At 35.4% G+C, this 22,672-nt stretch overlaps 1 protein-coding gene across 3 annotated transcripts in view; it reads right to left on the bottom strand.

Moving 5' to 3' along the window:
* CNST (consortin, connexin sorting protein) overlaps positions 1-22,672 on the bottom strand; it is a 49,245-nt gene that overhangs the window by 17,555 nt on the left and 9,018 nt on the right. For 2 of the 3 annotated variants that reach the window (XM_053938388.1, XM_053938387.1), the window contains 7 exons: positions 17,448-17,885; positions 10,690-10,895; positions 7,729-7,759; positions 5,125-5,211; positions 4,557-4,671; positions 2,083-2,104; positions 1,813-1,909 (listed from right to left, as the gene is read on the bottom strand). In XM_053938388.1, the coding sequence (XP_053794363.1) occupies positions 1,813-1,909; positions 2,083-2,104; positions 4,557-4,671; positions 5,125-5,211; positions 7,729-7,759; positions 10,690-10,895; positions 17,448-17,835 (946 nt within the window). In that variant the 5' untranslated portion in view covers positions 17,836-17,885. Of the gene's footprint in view, positions 1-1,812; positions 1,910-2,082; positions 2,105-4,556; positions 4,672-5,124; positions 5,212-7,728; positions 7,760-10,689; positions 10,896-17,447; positions 17,886-18,112; positions 18,134-22,672 lie in introns of those variants that run through there. The other variant, XM_053938389.1, reaches the window with a different exon arrangement.

A 22,672-nucleotide genomic window follows, 5' to 3' on the forward strand; every position in this document is an offset into this window, starting at 1 on the left:
TGCTGGGGTTCAGGCAAAATCAAGAACCAGTCCCAAGTGGTCATATTGCTTCTAGTCCTGAGCTGGATCAGGCACAACTTGTTATCTGAACGATATTTCAGACTATGAATCACCTTTGTGCCAAATTTCTGTACTGGTTCGTACTGATGCTTTCCCTACCCAAATCCTTCTGACAGCAACCAAACCCATTCATCCCCACACTCCTGATGCACTGACAATGAAGGGTAGCAGCAGCTAATGACCACATGCTGCCTCAACAGCTGCTCACACTCGCCAGGGAGAGAATTCATTGCTTCCTCAAGAATGCACTAATCTCGTGAAAAGCATCTTTTTGCAAATCTCAACCATTTAAACTTGAGATAGGGTGGAAACATTCCTATTGTTGTGTTGAAAGTACTTAGAACTGCTGAAAATTTCTCAGCAGAACTGCTTTTTATTGGATGACATAGCTTTATCAATTTACCAACATTTCACAGGAACCCAAAGATTTTGATAGTATTTTGACAAGATTTACATTTAGAAAAAGGCATGAAAAAATCCATTTACATCATTAATTCCTTCCACATTATGTCTAGAGTATTTCAACATTGACGCAAAATGCTCCTGAATTCATAATGTTCAAATGTTCAGAAATTCTGCTCTCCAGAAAGCTTTCGTTTCCACTTGGAATAAAATCAGAGCAAAAACTGTAATTGTCTATTTTTTTTTCCATGGGAATTTCTAACTATCCAAAAATAAAAAGCACCTGTGTTCTTTTGATCTGCTTTCTGAGCTGCAGAACATGTTTGTTTCATATTTCTAATGCTTTATGTTTAGTTAGGTTACAAGAACAGAAGTGGAGAAAAGGCAGTAGAGGGGTCATGGTAAAAGAGCATGTAGATAAGGAAGATCCACACACGTAGGGAACTGTGACTCTGTATCTTCATTAATTTCTGATTCTCCTGAACATCCTGGCTGATACATACTTGTAGGATAGTTTATGTTGAAAGGGACCTCCTAGGATCACTTAGGCCAGTTCTCATCTTCTGAAGAATTCTGTTTTTGAGGGAAGATACTTAGCTTAAGCCAATTTTGGCAACTGGAGTATGACAAAATACCAGAAACTTTTTGCTGAGAGAGAGGAGAGATAAAACACAGCCTGGTTGTCTACCAATATCCTTTCCCACTCTGTTTCCATTTTAACAATTCACTAATTTGTAAATGTTTAATAAGAACCTAAAGATTCTAACAAATTACTCAAACAAAAAGGCCCCTGCCCCAAGGAAGAAAAAGGAAAATGAGGCTTAAAATGACATAAAAGTATGTACTGAAAACAATTAACTGAGTTTTTCTCTTCAAGACTCCCCAAAGGCTTCATCACTTTGTGTTGCTTCAGAAAAATGCATCTCAAAATCAGTACACTGCATGTAAATTAAAATAGTTACTGATATTGTTAACTATACTCCATTGCCACACCTCAGAATGTCTGCCATCAGGTTGATTAACTAGCATATATTTGTATTCATACAAATTATTATCTCTAGTTTCATATAATTTTGAAGCTTACATAAGCTAATATAAATGCATGCACATTTAAGACTTTTTTTTGATAGAGGCTAGAATTACTTTGCAGTTATGAATATTGATAACTAATTAAAATTGCATTATTTATCCATTGTGCTGAGGAAAAATAAATCACCCATTTGTGTATCTGTAGAGATCCAACAAATGCTGTAGCTTCAAATGAAATAGCTTGTTTTATTTATAGGAATATGTCATTACAGTGTAATATTTAAAACAAATGTATGCACATGTACATACATACACACATACCTGATTTAAAAGCAGTAGCTTCTCTTTCCTTTAAAGTTCTGGATGCCATTAACTGAGGTAAACAACTGCTTTCCCATGTATTTTCTGCAGCTACTAGCTGTAAAATATGATAGTATTACCTGTAATTTTTAGAATTAAACAGGAATGCTATAGCTTTTTGAGACATTCAAACTTTAAAAAACTTCTAAACTTGAAAGATTTTATCTAATATTTAAAATATATTTATTACCAATTCTTGACAAAGCAGAATTCAATTAACCAGCTGCTTACCTTATTTTTGGATGCCTGTGGCCTGCAGCAATAAAGGAAAAAAGAATAAATTAAACAACCTAGTGGCAACATTCTTCATAATAAATGCAAGTGAAATCTTAGAAACTTTTGCTCTGCTCTAAAATTAGCACAGAACTTTTCTTCCATTGAAAGTGTCAGCCTGCTAGCATACCTTCAAGCACAGATCTGTGCTTGCATGAATATTATCAGAAGACAAATTACCCCTAATATTGTTCCACCTAAATGAGAAAGCTGTCAGAAGGAAATTCACTGCAACATATCAAGAAATGTACATTCCTGTGAAAAGTTATGCCCAGAAGAAACTCTACCAACTTTAAAAAAATCATAAAAGAACTTGATATCTACTACTATTTAAAACAGGGATCACTGTAAAAGAGTTTTTTTGGGGAGGACTTTTCATTCCTCAATCTATCTCCCCTCTCCACAGACTGGGACATTTTCTGGGTTCTGTAAGGTACAGCAGCTCCCACTGACTCCATTCAGATTCACAGGTGAATCAATGCTGCTCACAGTCAGGGTAGACTTTGCCAGCTGGATACAGATTCATGCACAATGTGATTTATCACACACAATCTGCCTTGGCATCTTTCATACAGCAATGAAGATAAAATGTGGAGCATTTTATTTAAAGCTACTGAAAAAAAATTAGAGAGAGAAGGGAAGAGTACTGATGTTCATACTGTCTAACAAAAACTTCAAAAAGTTACATTGCCTTTTAAATTTTACCATTTAAAATTCAAATAAAGGACACTCAAAACTATCTTTAAAGAGCAAACATGTCCAGTATGTAGCTACAAAACTTGAGTATCAGAAAAATTTACATTACTTTCAATTAAAAAAGCAAAATGCTCACATTTTCCAAGACCTGCATGCTATTCATTAAAAATTAAAGTGTAATTTCAATTAAAAAGTAAAATGAGTTTAAAGCTTAGGAAAAACCCTCTATATGAAACAATAAAAGCAAATAGGCTTTTGCCTTGAGAGTTTGAAAGAGTAACAGTATTACATATAGAGCACTGATCATGGCAAATGAACACAAGCCTTAATTTTTATCAAATTGCAGGGTTTCTCAGAGCAGGGAATGACATTTCAAAACTGAAATGAAGGAGAAAGCAGAGTTATTCTCGACAAGGTGACAACCCAGGTGACAACAGGGAGGTGCTGCTTGTTGCAGCACATAAATCACAGCAGACCTGAGTCTCAGCCTTTCTGTGGGCTCACCAGGTCGTATGCAGGGAAATGCGGGCTGGGGCAGCCGCAGGCGCTCACTGCAACCTCTCAGCAGCAGCAAACCTGCAGCTCCAGTGCCACACCTGCCCCCTGTCCTGTGGGAATGCAGGAAAACCTCTCCAGGGGCTCCCTCCCAAAGGCATTCAGAATACACATGAAAAATCCCTGCATGGATTCTGGGAATCAGCGGGGGTGTTTTCAAACTTTGGTACCATCACCCAGAAGAAAAAAATTGATAGCCAAATCTTTATGAGCAACAGGAGCATTTTGGCTTTTGTTATATCCATATTGACTAAGCCAATGCAAATGTACTAGAGAAAGTTCTCTCTCCCCATCTAATTGAGAGCATCTTGCCTGTCACAGGCAGGCTTTGAATGTAGTTTCCTTACTGCTGTTGGCTGATCATTTTTCAGTGGCAGCTCGTATGATTTTTTCCATCTGTGCATTAAAATCAATGCCGGGACAGTAGGACATTCGTACATGAAGGAACAGATCTCCTCCTCCTACCTGCTGGGTACAATCCCATACGTGTTACTACCCAGAAAAGCACCCTAGGCACTGCCCACAAGTTTGTTGTACTGTGATACAACTGATTCTGGAGGCTGATGGATCAGGCAAAGCAGCTACCAACTGAGATTTCACTGTTCAGAACACTGTCATGCAAGGAAAGTACAGAATTACTGTTTCATGTAAATGCAGCTGATATGAAATTAATAGAAGGTAACAAGAACTACTTTAAGCATTAAGGAATTGTCCTAAAATGTGGAAATTTGGGAGAAAAAGCCTATAGGGTACGTAAGGGTGCTGAAGTGTGAGATGCTGGACACTTGCATTTTGAAACAATGAGTAAACCAATAGGTATTAAACATGAATACCATCATTAGTTCTACAGTCTCTCTCTTCCTAAATTAACACTATTCAGTATTTCCTTTGGTTGTAATAATAAAACTCAAAACTCCAGTTCTGGAAAACTCATGATTTGCTAAAACGAGTTCAGACTTAGTCTTCATGAATTCTTCAAACAACATTAAAACAATATGAAAACTGATGGTAAAAATATTTTAGCTACATATCAGAAGGAACTACCACTTTATAACCAAATTCAAGTCAGTGATGCAACTTTTATTTTGACACTGATTATTTTAAAATACCCATAATGGCAAGGAGACAACAGCTGCAGTAACATATTAGTTTGAGGAGTAATAATACCTTCTTATACTTACTGTTGATGAGAGGAGCAAACTCTAGTAAGCTTTTCCAATTCTTGGCCACTCAGTTCTTTATCTGAATTCCTCAGTGTTGTAACTGGACTGGGAACTGCTGTTTTCCATTTTCTTTCTACATTAAATCAAAATATTTTTTACTCAAGATACTATAAAAGTAGCTTAACATAAAACAAATAGGTGAAACTAATTAATGGAGAAATATTGACAACTTTTCTGTGTATGTTCTACAGTCTTGTTTCAGACTATGTAGAACAGCATCCTATTCTCTCAGAAGACACTTTATTTTCATCACATCACACCCACCAATCCTAACCCAAAAATGAGCTTGAAAAAATTGAGGATCAAAATCTTGATTAACAGAATAATGAATTACAAACTATTTCCACATTTATAACTAAATGTGTGCAAACAAATCCAAAGCAGGAATACTCTTCTTGTAACAAGCTCAGAGAAATTCTGATATAAATGCCGCTCTTGCTATTTAACTTTTTTATCCTGGAAATGTATTATTTAGAAATACAAACTAAAGTCTTTCTTCTACCATATTAGTTTATCTGGTACTCACCCCACTGTTCCTGTATGGAAGACAGATTTGCAAGCAGCTGCTCATGATAAAGTCGTTCAAGCTGAATGAACTTCATGGCCTTCTCATCTGAATGGAAGGTTAAAGGCAAATGCACATATATGTGGACATGGCATGACTTACTTATAAATGGCATCATGTTTGCAAGGGAAGTACTTACACACTTGAAATTTGAAATAAGTGAATCAAAATGAATAATGGCTAGATCCTGATTTCTGTGCAAGAAAGAAAAAACAGCAGACATGAAAACGGCAGGCAAGAAGTAACATAAGTTGAGAAACATGCAAATGAAAATGAAAATCCTATTCTTTTCAGCAGGTACCTCTTCCCACGTGCCTGAAGCACAACAAAAGATTTTTCTTGAAAATAAATGACTGAGATGTTATTATGCTGAAAACTTTACAAAAATAATTAAAACTCTGGGAAACAAAAAGCAAAATAATGACACAAATACCAGCACATATCTTGCAAGAAATACAATTACACGCCAATAACCATGACTAACTGAAAATATGACTCCTTTCTATGAACAGTTGGAGACAGTATTAAAACAATTGATCCAACTTCAACTTTTGAAAAATACCTTCCCCCCATTTCAACCATTGTATGCAACACTGTTGGACTGCTAAGTTTACCTTCTGTCTTCCTGAAGATTCTGTTCGCTTTTCTTCTATATGAACAATTCCTTCCCCATGCTTAGGGTTATCAATATATTCACAAAAGTATACTGATAGTCACATATTTTACTATAGTCAGGATAATGCTATTTCCACTAAGCCTGAGTTGTTAGTTGTGCTGTTTGAAGCTGTTTTACCAGCTATTTGAAATGTAATTCTACAATACAATGAGGATGGAAGTACAGCGAATGAGGTTCTTAGTAATACAGAAAACCCACTTTCCATTATTCATGCTAATTAAAACACTGGAGTAATTATTACAAAAACACAACCAGTACTTGTTATTCTGGTTAGCCTCATACAACAGCATGGCTTATGAACAACAATATTAATGGAAAGAATATCCCCTGTCTTCAGGAAATCTGTTATTAAAAACAGAATTACAGATCACAGAGAGAGCCTTAGAGGATCAATGCAACAAACTCTGAATTATTTTTAATATGAGTTTCCACACTGGATGAATTAAAATGTCTGTCATGGATAATTAATACAGTGCAACATGATCAAGTAAGTTCTTTATTAACCTCAGGAAACTGATGGCTGGAGGTACAGTGGAGATATCCTTCATAAATATGTATTATATAGTGGTGTTGAATTCCACACATCAGGTGTACATTGCATTAAAAAATATTTCCTTTGATCATCTTTAAATAGAATGCCTTTCAATTAAAGCAACTCCAATGAAAGATGAACTGTTTCTACCATGCCATTTATATTTTAAATTTACTGTATCCCCCACTGCATCAGAACTTACTACAGCATTTTTCCATGCCTTTAATTTGTGCTGTGCAATTCACATTTTCTGATGGACACTTTTAAATTAGGAGGACCAAAACAAAAGTGCAGTCCTCTAAAACAGTGACGGATATTTCATTTTATATGTTGCTTTTATAACATTGCAACTGTTAGTTCTCTGGTTTTATCTACATGCTAACCTAATTTGTTTAGGTTTCTTATGCCTTGTTACTTACCATGCTAAACAATTGCCTATTTGCTGTATTTTGTTTGTACAAATTACAAAATAAAGAAATAATCTGTATGCACAAATTCTGCAATATATGATGCATCTTAATGAATCACATATACCTTAAGGGCTTACCACTGGCATCTTCTTTTTATAATCTGATCACTTTCCCTTTGAAGCAAAGAGGAAATCCCAGTCCACCTTTTCTAAAATTCTAACTTAACTTTGAGGTTTAATATTATCATTCTCTCACACAATTACTGAAATATATCAGAATAATTACCAGCAGTTCAACTATTACAATTTTTTGACCAAACTTACTTGCATTATCTAGGAACAAATCAAAATAAACTGGACTACTAAACTGTTCCCAGATGCAATTACCCATATTTTCCTACAACAATTTCTCAAACTACCTTGATATCATTTTGACTAATTAGCATTTGTCAAACACCATTTTGCAATTGTTTGCAGGTTGCTGAGCTCAGCTCCATGTGTTTGGTATTTTTATTCCAATCTAGACATTTTTAGTACATATTCCAATCAACTCTTGTGCCAATTTTATCATTACTAGAAGTACCCTATTTGATATAATACATATCCTATTTCTAAATTGGACATTTTCCCAGTTACTAATATTTAGAATAGAAGTTATCTCATAAAAACAAAAGTGATTTGAAAATATTTTCTTACGTCCTTGCTTATGTCCAGCTACTAATGACTGCACCAGTACAGCTGTTGGAAGTGAATTTATCCCTTAACTCACATTCCAGTTGTTTGATTAAGGAGGATTTGCTAGCATATTGTGTATTCACTCATGGGTAAATTATGGTCCTTCACTTCCTTATAACCCTGACCCAGCAGATGTGAGTTAACAGCAAAGCACACCACATTATTTTAATTTTAAACAATTATTTTAAACAATTTCTGCAAGTAAAAGGATACATTCCTCCTCTTGAAAATAGGTCTCAGCTATCTGCAAAAGTGAAAAAAAAATTAAGAATCTATGATTTTCATGACAGTGGTAAGGATGTGATATAAACTTTTTATCATAGCTTTAAACATCTAGTTTGCAGGTTCCTATTTTGTTGGGGTAAAATACGAATGTTCTGACAAAATACATGTATTCCTATTCTAGGAAAAAGGTTTTAAAAGAGTATCAAAGACCACAGAAATAGTAAGTCCTCTCACACAAAACAGATTTGATTTTGTGTAAGAATTACACAAAACAGAAAACCTTAGTAGGGTTTTATGCTCCTACAACTATAAAAATTATTTCAGAAACATTTTTAGTTATCTTAATAGAAAGCTTTAAAATGATCTACAACAGAAGTACTATTTTTACTGATACCAGTTCAAAAGTTTGAATTCTGTGCCTGACCAATGTTTCCTTATGTTTGATCAAATTAATATAATTGCTGTGCTCTCCTGAGCAATACATTGCAATGTGTTAAAATAGAAATGGAAGTTTCCTGACTGATGAGAAAAGAACAGTCTTTTGTCTCCCTGTAGACAAAAAATATTTGAGAATTGCAACAATAACTTATTTGTGCTTGTTACAAAACTGTGCAGGCTTTCCTAAAAAGCTGAGGAATACTAACATCATTGTTTGTAAATGTGATGAAATACAAAAGATATAAACCTCACAGAGCTGTACACTACCAGTGACCTTTACAAGCAGCAAGTAATCAGTCCTCGGGGACAGCAAATTTTGGCAGTCTTCCTGTTTGCCATGCATGGTGAGGCAAGGGCAGAGCTTGCAAAATGTGTCCAGGACTGCAGGTACACTGATACCAGAACATTCAGGTTGAGGCACCTCACAGATGATTCCCCAATGACTTCTGTGGGAGCACTCAAAAATTCAGTTTCAAGATCTTGGGGATATATCAATTAAAATAGTCATAATATAGAGGGCTTAAATAAGCACTTTTGTAGAAGTCTGAAGATGATTGCTCAAAAAAGACAGCAACTTGATAGGAGTCTAGATTACAAATATTATTTCCTGGCTCTCAGCCTTACTGCTAACCACTAGACCATTCTGAGCCCAGTACCTCCGAAAGAGAATGGCTAAGTGACTTCTAATGGTCTTTATCTACACATTTTGTCTGCTGTCCACAATAGCCTCCTAAGAATTGTTGGAGCTGTCAAGGCTCTACCTCTGTTTTATATAAAAATACCTCTTAGATTCTGTAAAAAGCTGTAAACAAATCAAATTAATCCCATTCAAGACAGGCAAAAAAATTACATCCAATTTTAATTAGAAGTTGACTCTTAGAACAACTCTTATTATCCAAGAGTCTTTAAATCTTCAATACAGGCTTCCCACAAACACCATGGATAGTTAGTACTCCAGAACATGTGACACAGCTCTTATTTTACACTGAAATTTGTCATAGAGAATAGAAAAAGGATGCTGTAGAAGAGTATTTAATAGACTTGGTTTAATGTTACTGTCAGGCTGTATTAGCAATCTGAAAAAAAAAGTCTGAAGATGACAGGTTAATTCACTAGAAAGGGAAAAAAATTCTTAATAGACTCACTTTACAGGAATGTTAAACTTAAAATCCTCCCCTCTCCCATCCTCTATTAAAAAAACAGGTTACGAGCCTTGTAAATTCTATCAGCTTTCTTTCAAACGCTCCATTCAAAATGCTTGATAATTTTTAGGAAAAAAAAATAGTGTTTAAATACATATTTCAATCTGAATATGCAGATTTTGTTCTCAGTTCTGTCACAGATCCTGTATGACTCTCAAAAGGTTCTTCCCCTTAGGGTTTGGCTTCCTCATCTAAAAAGCAACACATTTCACCTCCATCATGTGCAATTGATCCCCTTGATGTTTGTAAAGCATTTTAAGTTTTTGCCCTATCTCGTTTTCCAAAAATGACCTTTGTACTGACTCATGAAAAACCACCAAATTTGAAGAGGTTAAAAGTAAAAATTGTTAACCCTAAAGCTAAGCTTCTCATAAGTTAAGGAACAGTATCAAATATCTTCGCTCAAGCATGGATTAGAAAAAATAGTTTAAAATTCTATGTCCAATGTAGATTATCTATAATGGGCAATCCTGAAGAGAAACCTCTTTCTCCCATATAATTACTTTTTTGTATCAAAGAAGAAGAATGCAGAAATGGCATTGCAATTCAGAAATTCAAAATATCTTCCAAAATAAAGACAGTGCAGCTAAGTCAAATCAGACAGGTATAATATCTACATATGGCCCATATTAGACATCACAGCCAAGCAAAAGGTCTTGCAGTCTGCTGTTAGTCTGACATAACTAAACAACAACTGTACATTAATACTGCATCAAGTTCTATCCACATATTCATTCTGCATCATAACCTCCAGAAAAAAAAGCAACATACTGGCCAGCTTGTAAGAAAGACTGCTTTTCAAACCACAGTTTTCCCTTTGGTCATGCAGGTGTGGCAACTGTGCTAATATAAAGGTATACACTAAGAAAATCTTGCATCTTAATATTCATGCATAAAATTTACACTAGAAAGATGTCTGCAGCAGTAAAAACAATTCCAGACTTAAATTTTTATTCAGGTATCTGCTGTCCTGTAACTATACCACTGTCTTACAAACCTTATTCAAGGTAGATTAAAGAGTGATTTTGCTAAATCTTCCTGCCAAACTAATTTCACCATTTGGGGAATTAGAAACCCATCCTTAAGAGTTTCCTTTAACTACAGAATATACTTACAAGGCAATTTATAATTTAAGAAGTATTAGAAGATCTTAGAAGAGATATTTGCCTTGACCATCTGTTATGCATCAAAGTATCCTGTCTAGATATGAGTATTGGTATAAATTGCATTTATGCATATTTTTCCTAATGAACAAAGGTCTCAAATAGAAGTAAAATTGGGTGCAGCACCCCAAAATCATAGAAAGTACCTGATGGAGACACAGGGGCAGTATCTTTGAATCCATCTGCTCAACCTCTTCACGGAGCAAAGAGAAAAGAGACTGCAATGTTTGGTTTTGGTCTTCTGGATGAAAATTTTCCTTTACTTCAACAGCACTTTCAGCCTGAACGAAATCTGTATCTGTATTAAGAGCATTTTCATCCTGGATCGTTGTGGTTCCCACTGTAGAAATGCCTTTAAAAAGGACAAGTACTTAGGTTAGGATTCAAAAAAAATACATCGAGTTGCTTTTTTAGGAAATTTCAATATGAACATTATGAATAAAAACCTAGTATGTTACATAACATCATTGCTACACTAAATACTGGCCTTGTCAAAATTAATTGTGACAGGTCTGTCTCACTGTCAGTTCACCTACCCAACAGAACACAGTAAGATACATCAGATATATTTGTACACTTCTAAATGGGACCCTGCTTTCACTTATGGGAAAAAAAAATCAGAACACTTAGAAAGTGTTATACAGAGTTATTAATAAGAGACCAGGATGACCTAAAAGTGCTTAGAATGCAGTTTTGCTCAAAAGGGGCAAATAGCAGGTAGGTGAGGGCAGTATGGCTGAGGTTTTCAGTTTGTCTCTTTGCTCCTGCCAAGGGCCTCAGACAAGGAGGTGTCCTGGGGATGGACAGACACAAGGGAAGCAGGACAATTCAATGGGTTCCTGTTTTTTAGATGATAACACAGTGGCTGCTCACAGTGGCAGCAGGATCTTAAAGGATAGAAAGAAGCAGATGATGCCAGTGTGGGATTCTATTGTAGGAGAGAGATGTCTAAGGGGACTTTCCTGCTGAGTGAAAAGGAAGACCCCCCCCTACATAGCTGGATAGTTTCTTTGAGTGTCCAGGGAAAGAGGCAGGAGTGCTGATCTGTGTTGGTAACAAAGACACAAGGATGTATAAACTGAATTTAGATCCCAGAACTTCTAGCTGGACAGAAAACTAGGTTCTCCATGGTACATTTCCTGGCAGTTCACTGTTGTCTGTCTCCAGTTTTACAGACGTCAAAAAAACTCAGGCGTTCAGGTGGAGATATGAAAAATAATGTAAAGCATAACCATACAAGAATATTACAGGAAAAAAAACTTTCTGGATGCAAATTCCACATTTTATTGTTAGAAATGCAAAACTTGTGTATTTTGATCATGAATATGATAGTTATGAGAAAATAATATGAGATTAACAAAGAAGTATAGGGTAGTGGTAGTGACAGCAGCAGTGGGAGAAATCAACTACCCATATACTGACTTGATCAGTCTCTCACAAAGATCAGAGAGATTGCTCTCTGATTAATTATAGCTTCCTATAATTAATTTAATTAAAATTACAGCTTCCTATAAAACACAGAGCAACCAGAAAACTACAGCTGATTCCAACAGTTAATAAACTCATTTTTATTTCCCCACAAAACAGTGCATTTCACACACTTGCATAAGACTGAATTTAAAAACTTCCCACAATTTAAAACAATTTAGAGAATTTGGCCACAGAAATGTGCACAATAAACTTTTAATAAACTCAAATTATAATGAGTATTGGTCCCCAGCTACACCCATTTTCTGAAATCATGTTATCATTTGAAAGATGGACAGCTGAGGGCACTGTTTCAAGTATCTTTGTGTCCTCAGCGTGGGCACTCTGTTTCAGACCCCTCTGTTTTCATCGCCTCTGAAACCCAATAGTGATGATTCAGGTTTAAGATTTAGGACCTAAGAAAGGTATTAGCTTGTCCATGGAATGCTCCACCATTCTGATTATTTTAAAGTCTTTATTTAGTAAACTATCCAGGTTAGGACTACTAATAATCTCTGTGGGTGGCTATTTCCACAGGGCTTACTGCCAGAAAAAATATGGGTGTAACTTAACATTGCTTTTTCAAAATTAAGGCACATGTCTGATCTTCCGGTATTTATTTGGGTTTCCTGAGGGCCAAAAGCAACAAGAGACACAACTGGATGCAAGATACAAACCAGGAAATACTTCTTGAGATGGAATTAAGGCTGTCTTTAAAAATACAGCTTCCTGTTTAGCACATTATCATGAAACCAGAAAAGAGGGTCCTCATGTTCTGGCAAACCATTTCTCTCAGAAAAAACAAACAAAGAAACAAAAAGTCACTTCAAGCTGCACTTTTTTAAGCAGTTAATAATCACAATGTTCAAAATATGAACATTGACTGCAACATGCTCAATAGCAACTCTCATGAAAAACCTTCATTTTAATGTTTTCATGATACTGTTGCTAACACAGTTCATAAACTGCATTATTATTTGTACATATGGTTGAACTGTCACTCAGAATTAAAACTTGCCCTCAAATTTCTTCCCTGATTTTGAAAGTGAGGCCTCACAGTTATGTGCATTAATTTTAACTTGTTTGATTTTCAACACAACCCAAGATAGTATTTGTGCCTTAGCAGCACTAAAACAAAGAACGTTTATTGTAACACTTAGTAATGCTATTTCACCATAAAGATGTGATGGGCTAGGATCTCTATTTTTTTCCCCCCATTCTTGAAAACAGTGCTCTACTTTTTCCAGGAATCAATCAATCTTACTGTCCAAAGCAGATGGATTTTTTTTTCTCTAGATACAGGTATCATACATATATTTCTGATTTTTTTAATAAGGAAGGATGAAATTTTTTTCATGTTATAAAGCAATGATATTTACTTCACCCTAGCATGGAACCAAAGCCTTTATGAAAATGTGTGCAAAAAGACACAGAAGGCATCCGTGGCCAGAGCACTCAGCAGGTCCACGGCAAAGAACCAGGCTCGAGTTTTTCCTCTGCCAGACTCCCAAATGTTTCAAGTGACCACTTCTACACCCAGATGGGTGTGCCAATATTTCCTAAGAAATGGAGAGAAGCAAACTTTCTCTCCATTTCCCAAACAGCTCACAGAAGCAGCCCCATATTTGCCTAAAGAAGATCAAATGTTGACACACTTTTTGAATAAAACCCCACATTTTTTCAGTATGTCTCAGGTTTTTTTCTTTTTCAGTACTGCAACTATATGAAATTAAGATGCTCTTTGTTACCCACCTGAGGATGAATCCAAGGTGCAAGCCTGAGTGATTTGCTATCAAAATAAAATTATGGATGTTGCCCTCTGTTTTTTATATGAATTTGAATTTTCATATTCAGTAGCACTAGCTTAAGTCACCAGTGACAGAAGTGTCTAGTACAGAAAACATATGGCAATCTCTTTTTTTAAACATTCTTTGGTACCCAATACAGAAAGCTGTTTCAGACTGATTCATTCAAGAACTACTGAGGAAAAAAGAAAAAAGACCAGCAAGTATTTAAAAACTATTCATTTTTAAAAGAAGAGATTTTGAGATAAATGCGTTGGTGGTAAAGATATAACTTTAAATGAGCAAGCTCAAAATCTTGTTTAGTTTGGTACAGAACCCTAAATTAAATAACATTGCTTGAATTTTCATGTAATTTAACTATCTTATATTAATATATTTTATTTCCTTCAATTCCAGTTCCATCCCAAACACTTTGTTCCTTCGTCCACCTTCAAGCTGCTATAAGAAATAAGTGGAATAATTTACAGAAAAAGCATATGTTGCAGAATTTAACTTGGGGAAAAAAGACTGAGTGCAGGTTACCATGTTATACTATGTTAAGGAATCATACAATGATTTGACAATATTAAGTTATGCCAGGACTGACCTTTTGAAAAAAGATGAACTTATTTTCAGAGAATATGGATAATCTGAAGTTCATATATACAAAAATATATTGGAACAGATTAAACTTGATGAATCACTATCTCTACCACACTAAAGTTAGTGCAACTCTTTACAAGGAATAACATTATGAATAATCACCAAAGTTTAAATTCTTCAGTTAAAATGTACATGCATTCTTTGGTCACCAGTCCTCCCTAACTAGATATAATCATAGTACATTCAAAACTATGATGAGTATACAAAAGAATGTGAGAAAAAATTGGGATCTAGGAGTTATAGACTTGTCCATCCCCACTCAATTTCCCACAGCATCAAGAGGAATAAAAGGAGATGCTTCTTCCAACAATAAATAGATTAAACCGTGGAACTGCTTACTCCAGGATACTGAAATGGATGCAAAAAGCAACTGTAAGTCAGGTGACAAATTCACTCTGAAGTATTACAGTCCATCAATTTCCACCTGAGGAAGTCCTGAGATTGCTGCAGATAGAGAGCAGAACATGCAAACAAATCACTACATGTTTGCCTTTGCCTTGTACTCTCACCTACAAATCCTCTGTTGGCCTCTGATGGGAAGAATATTGAACCAGAAGGATCAACAAGCAGCTACAGTGACTGTTAAACTTGCATTCCAGTCTACTGATAGGAGAAGCTAGGATAATTTCAGCTTCAACAGATCCCAAGCATATACAGACAGATAATAATCCAACTTACTACTGTTTATTCTTCACAAACAACTATTTAGAAGGTTTCAGACACATTGAAAGTGCGAGTACTTGCTCTTTCTTCTAAAGTAAAAACATGTTGAGAGCGAAAGATTGCCTTCTGTAATGATGACCAATATTCTGCTGAGCAACTCACAAGTAAACAAAAATGATTAAAATGTAATTTTCCACATAAATTGCTTTAGTCACTAGCAAGAAGAGGAATATGAACAACATGCTTTTGAAGTCAAATGTCATCTTTTCTAGAATGGCAACATTTAACAGCAATCATAACAGGAGTGCTTATAGGAGAAAAAGATTCATAAATCTCTTCCTTAGTTATGAGTCAAAGTAACTCATCCATGATTTCTCAACAGTTTAAAATAATTTTTTATAAAAATCACAACAATACATGCCATGCAAGTATTTAGTTTGATATTCCAGCTTGCTTGTGTGGTACTCTGCCATCACCCACTCAGGAATCTTCCACTCTAGTTTGATTATTCTCTCCTTATCTCTGAGTTGGTATAAAGAGAAGAAAGCAAGTTTGGACCTTTATGTAGAGGATGTAGTGAGATATTCAGGAATCATTTAAAATAGCTGGTGCTGGAAATTAAATGGAAAATTACCACTAAAATAAAGGCATTTGCAACATCAAGAAATAGTGACAATGTCAACTGCATTTAGTGAAAACAGAAGAAATATCACGTGAGAGTTATCGAAAAAATTACTAAATGTATATTAGCCCATAAACAATGGGAGATACAATGTAATTTTGTATTTTGATCTTCTTCTTTAACAATCGAAGTTCTTTACTAATAAAGTAACGAGTTTATTAATAAGAATTCAACAAAACTCTAAAGAGTTTTGCAGACAGGATGTTCTCTTGTGTTGTCTCCAACATTGCCAGGTTGTTCCATGAAATTTTCTGCATTTTCAGGATTCTAATTTTTGTCTTAAAACTTCAATCTACTGTGCACAGCTCATTTTGCTGTATTTCTGCACCAGTTAATTCAACAAGAATACAAACTAATGGAGAAAGAATATGAGCCAAGTTTAACTTCCAGTGTTTAGGTGAGTTTTTTTCCTTTTCTTCTTCTTATTGTGCTTCACATACCTATGTCAACATGTATGTATGACTTTTCATCAACTTGTTTTTTGTTATTCCCATCATACAGACGACTGGTTCTCAATTACTTCTGCCAATCTCATTTTAATTATATTATTATGTTATTAAAACTTAAATCTATGGGTGAAATAGATCTACTTATTAAGTGCTGAAGAAAGTTATTCAGAAAACATTCTCCCTGTAATGACAGATTTCAGAATACTCTTATCTGTACCAGAAAATATAATTTTTCTTTTCAGATTTTGCCTATTTGTGCAAGATATGAAATGCAAGGCTTCCCTCCTTTCCTATAATCCCTTAAAATAATAATCAGTTTTCTGATTAGGTCACAAAAATACTTGCCATTTAGGAGGAAAATTATATTTTAAAATGATTTAGTTTAAAATGCATGGTAAAAAGCACACATGAATCAGCTGTTCTTTCAAAGAAACCTGTGCATGAAACATACTGATTTTAATTAATATATACAGCACAATGACACATAAGCTTTAGAATGTATGGCAAAAACCAAATATAACACATTCTGTTACACTAAATCCTACTCCTTCAAAAAGGGAAGAAGGATTTCAAATAAGAACATGCAATAAACATTACATTTTCCTTATCCAATTCACATCCAAAATATCTAAAGAAAAAGTAACATCAAAAATTGGTAGGAACACATTTTTAAACAGTTTGTTACCCAAAACACACAACCTTGGTCTATCTGGTAAGCTTTGAAAAACATAAGTAAATTTTACAACAGCAGGGCAAGATCAAGCTATTTGGTAGTCATGACAAGATTTCAAATGTTGACATGGGATCAAGACACCAAAATGTTGCACTTGACCACGATGTTCAAACGAGTAAAACGGTAATGCCAGAATTTCTGTCCACCCTGATTTGGACACCAGCCCAGTTTCCATACTGACACTGAGTACGTCCCTCTACTTCTGTTTACTTGATGTGTTACATTTGCTACACAGCCCCTGTTTAAAATATAGAAGGTGAAAACATGTACGGTTGAATCTGATTGAAGACTGATAGCAGTTCTGGACAGAAAAAAGTAAAACAAACCAAAACCCACCAAACCTTTAGTGAAATGCTAAAAATAATTAGTACAACACCTAAAATATATTTCTTATCAGGTCACAGATTTAAACTACAGTGTTACTTCTGAAATAAACAGAACAAAAATATTTTAAATGAAGTACCTTTAGCTTTTTTATTGGAGCTTCTTTTGCTTCTTGGACTTCTTTTTCCACCTGGCTGTTTTTCTGTAATAGGCTTTTCCTCCAGCTGAGGGTCCATATGGACATTTACAGAGCTTCTCTCAGTCTCACTTTCCTTACAGCTTGGGATCCAGTCTCCACTGTCCATATTCTCATTATTATTGATGTTATCCTGTTCACCTTTATCTTGTCGTCCCATAGCAATGCTACTACTGATCAGAACTTCATTCCCATCACTGTCAAGTTGATTTTCATTTTCATCAGCTGAAGGAATCAAATGAGATGCCAAACTTTCTACCCTATAGTTAGCAGGAAGACTGTCCTTTGAGTCTATTTGCAGATCATTTGGTGGAAAGTCTCTGTCATCCATTAGAGCGTTACTTGTTGAACCACTTAATCTCCCTCCAGATATTTTTAGGCCTAAAATATAAAATGGAATTAAGCATTTACAATATGTATAGTGTAACAGATAAATAATGTCAGCCAGTGCCAGCCAATAAAGACTCACATTAGCCAAGTCATACAGCTTAACATTGTGGGGAATTTCTTTCATTCACTGACCCACTTAAAGTCTTAGCATGGGGGATATTTACATACAAAAAAAGCCTATAAAGTTATATTTTTATCCAATTATAATTTCTAGTTACCTGGGCAAAAGCACAGCTGATCTTTACAACAGTGCTCCTGTTGTTACAGCTGAGGTAATGAGAAAACCAAAAAGATAAACAGAAGCCACCTCACGTCCCCCTTCCCCCTCCCTTTAAATCCATGGCTAAAACAAAAGCATTCTTGTCACATAAGATCATAGTTTGCCTGAAATAAAAATAAACCAGGGAGTAATAAAAGTAGAACAACTTTTAATTCTGTCAGTGATGGTATCAGATCAAACTTGCAGATAGATTAACTGTGTTATCAGAATTAGATGGAAGTAGAACTTGTTTATTGCCTCAATTGTCACATTATTTTCAAGAAAACATTCAACATGTGTTCAGTATACACAGAAGCAGATGGTTTGTTGATAAAAAACCAAAACTCCCACCTACACTCAGCAGGAGTCAATTTTCCCTTTTTGTGAAGGTGCAACTTCAATCAATGCTGCAATTAGACACATTCATGGGAACAAAAAAAAAAGAGTAACTTAGCAGAAGACCTACATGTTACCATTGTTGTATCAGCTCCTATCTTTAGCCTTTAGAAGCAGGGCAATAGCGCTGTTTAATTTAGCAATCATATACCCAAAATACAGCTCCATTATGTACATCTCACTAGATTTAGCTCACGTTTGAAACAGTGAAGCCAAGAAACAGCAAGCACTCTTGTATTATAGAAGAGCTTAGGTAAGCCTCCTACAGCAGCTTCCTGTACTTTCCTTTAAATGAAAGTACATTTTAGGATACCTGTTTTCTCCAGGCTTTTCTTAACTCTTGGTATACACAAGCTGAGTAAGCGAAATACACACTTGGTAAATTTGCAAGATAGTCTTTCATTTTACTTGCTGGAAGAATTAAAGTTGTGGGAACATGGAAAAAAAATTGAAAGAATAAGTAGGTTTTCCTTCATACATAGAAACATATTTCTGACCAAGATTACGGAAGAGATTTTCCCCAAATTATTCCTTCATAAACTTCATAGTTGCTAAAAGGACTGAGAAGAAAAAAAAAAAAAAAAAACGAAAAAAAAAAAAAAAAGAAAATCACTCCTATCTTAGGCACAAGAAGAAGGATTTAGGGAGCTACAGGCTGCTCTGCCTCACCTCAGTTCTTGGAAGGTCTTACAGCAAGTTAGCCCAGAAAAAAAGCATTTTCAAACATCTGAAGGATAACGTGGTCATCAAGTGCAGTCAGCATGGATTTACGATGGGTAGGTTGTGGTTCTACAAAACACGGACTTGCTTAGCAGAAGAAGGGGGAATAATGGATGCAATTTACTGTGCCTGGCTTTTGACACTGTCTCCAACAACATGCTCACAGACAAGCACACAAAGTACAGGCCTGGTTAAACAGATGGTGAAGAGTTCCAGAGAAGCATAGAGAGGGCAATAAGCCACCACCAACTGGGCAATACAAAAGCAAAAGCCAGCACCACCCAGGACAACTCCATCTCTGCTTCCAGCCTGAAGAACTGGCTAACCACTTCCAGCCTTACCAGTCTAACAAAAATTACTGCCTACCCTAAAACATATAAGCAGCACCAGGGAAGGTTAGACTGGACATCTGGAAGCATTTCTTTACTGAGGGTGTGGTCAAACACTGGAACAGGCTTCCTAGAGAGGTGGCCAATGCCCCAAGCCTGTCTAAGAGGCATTTGGACAATGCTCTTTGCAACACACTTGGTCAGCCCTGAGTTGCTCAGGACAAGGTGGTAACTGTAGGTCCCTTCTGACGGAAGTATTCTATCCTGGTATAGAAGAATTATGTATTATACATAGAGATGAAAGTTGCATTTTCCTTTGGCAGCCACATTAGGTGATAATTGGTTTTCCTTGAGCACCAGAAAGACAAAGGGAACTCTAGAGGAGATACTGAGGACTTATCTGGAAAAGGCTTCTGCTCACTAGAAGGATGCTCCTTAATCAAGCCATTTTCTCTCAAAGAGAGTTAAACACAAAATTAAAGGTTAAGAGGAGGACAGAACTTCAATCAGAGCAGAAAGAATCAGAACTAGATATTATTAGACACCCATACTACAGTTAGGTTGATTTATTGATTTATTTTACCTGTTCTAAAGCACTAAAAAAATAATCCCAAATACAGTATTGTATTTGAAAAGTTCAATTTTTAGTCTTCCTGCCACATGAAATAATAACTACTGCTGCTTTCCCCAGCTCATAGATCAAATGATGCATCAAAAGAGGTTGAAGTAAATTGCCCAAACCCAATGAGGAATTAGTTTTAACAGTAATAATTTAAAAAATCAAAATGTCCTACCACCACTGTCTCACTGCTATATGTAGAAAACAGTTTATCCTTCCAACAGCCAGCAAAGGGAAAGAGAAATACAAATGCATTTAAACAAGGTGTTTCCTACTTGATTGTGAAAAATGAGAAAAGATGCTTCTGACAAGTGATATTTGCTGTAGAGGAAGCTAACATTCTGATGGAAAATGTTAACTCACTTCCTTCGAACATTTGGCTGAAACGATAGTCCCTCTGTAGCTGAGAAGCTGGAAAGCAGAACATTTCTTTGTTTATTGCTTGAAACTCAGTATTTCTCCAAATAAAAGTAGCCCTGAAAATCTATTCCTTTCTACAACCCTTAGGACTCCTTAGAGAATGAAAACCCCAAAATAGCTAGTTCAAGGAATTTAGAACACTCTTGCCCTTGATCTTTTAAAAGTATTTCCCCTCCCACTCAGATGAAATTTTTTACCTTCTTAATTTCAATGCTGCTATTTGCAATTCCTTTTGAGTTTACCAAGGCACTAGGCAGGTATCAAAATGAACCTAAATCCTGTGAGAATGAACTTTAGCTCTGTCTCAAAACAAAAGTGGAAACATTTATAAAAAAAAAATGAAATTAAAATCTCTTAAGACTTAAACGATATTTAAAAGACCATTAACATGGGTTCCTGTATTTACTGAATTTATTTCACTGAAATCAATTGTAAAAATAAACATGTTAATAAAAAATGTTTGTTTCTTCATAGGCCCATCTTTCCTCCCTTCACTGGTTGCCCAAAATTGAAATAAAAGCTAACACTGAGTAGAACTGTGTTGACCTTTGTTAAAAGGTACTGATGAATAAAAGTGCTTCAGTTGCCACACAGATTCATACAATTGGCACATGTAATCATGGTGATTATAGCACAAATGAAAAATAAAATGGAAAATATTTGCCAAGTGGCAAATAGACTAAGTCTGTATTGAAGAAATTACTTGTATGCTTGTTTGCTTTAGGACAAACAGTATGTACATTAGAGAAATGGCCCTCGTTGTATTTCAGGTCAACTCCAGTTTTAAAAGGCCCATATTCATCAGTGTTCCCTTTCATGTACTTCATACAACTTAATATTATTTTGACAACTTTTTCAGTTGCTCACTTTTTTCTATCCTTACTATGGAAATATAACCTCAAATATAGCTGTTTGGGAAAAAAAACAAAAAGGTAGTAAGTGGGATCATTCCTGATATGGCATGGATAAAATTTGAAGAGAACATTAAAAGCAAAACAAAACCACAAACACCACCAAGCCCCTTAAACTTCCATACTAACTCAGCTCCTTTATCCTGAACAGATGGTGGGCTCTGTGAATGTTTACTGAACATATAGTGTAGTATTTCCTTTACTGATCTTGGCTGTATCTTACAGAACAATCCAGATCATAACGTTGTTTCTTCTAACATTCAAAAGTTTACATCAAACTGGTTTTTTATTCCATTTGATTGGCTTCATATAGCTCTTCTGCCAAGGACACAAATATTCCCTCTCTCATTCTCATGCCATTTAATTTTTCTGTGTTAATTAAAGAGATTTAAGTCTTTTAATTCTTTGAAAGTCAGCTTCCCCACTGTATCACCAACACTACTCTATTCAAAATGAATGGGCATTTTAGATTGGCTCCCAGTGGTGCTTCTATGCAATATTGTCATTAACTTGATAATAAACCGCAATAGCATATATAGTCTGCAGCTAGAAGCAGTTATAAGCATTTTTGAGGATTTAATTTAAAATTAATTGTAGCAATAAGTGCTCCAAAAGGAATAACATAAAATTCACTAACACAAACAGAATATCCCCAAACTTCTGGAATATATACACACATCTATCTGAAATAGGGATTAACCAGTCATTTTGTTATGATGAAAAGCATCTCAAAGAGATACCGGACAGGAACCTGACCATGAGTCAGCTTTCTTTTTCTCCTGAGATATAATACAGCAAGTGTTACATGCACAAGATAATGAATTATGTTCTACCAGGCACTAATAATTACAATCATGGGGTTTTTTTGTGCACCATATACACAGAACAAGATGTACACAAGAGAACCTGGATTCCAGCAAGAGAAGAGTTTTAGAAAGGAAGGGTCAGCACTACATCTGGAATAGCAATTCAGTCTAAAAAAGGTCACTATGCAAACAACCAAACAGGCTGTCTAGAGATGTTGTGTATCCCCATCATTATAAAGAAGAAATCCAGCAAATCTCTGGTTTAAGGACAGGTAAAATATAGGCACTAACTAGTATTAAAGGAATTTGGTCTTCTTT

The sequence above is a fragment of the Vidua chalybeata genome, chromosome 3 (assembly GCF_026979565.1).
Source record: "Vidua chalybeata isolate OUT-0048 chromosome 3, bVidCha1 merged haplotype, whole genome shotgun sequence".
NCBI classification, from domain to species: Eukaryota; Metazoa; Chordata; class Aves; order Passeriformes; family Viduidae; genus Vidua; species Vidua chalybeata.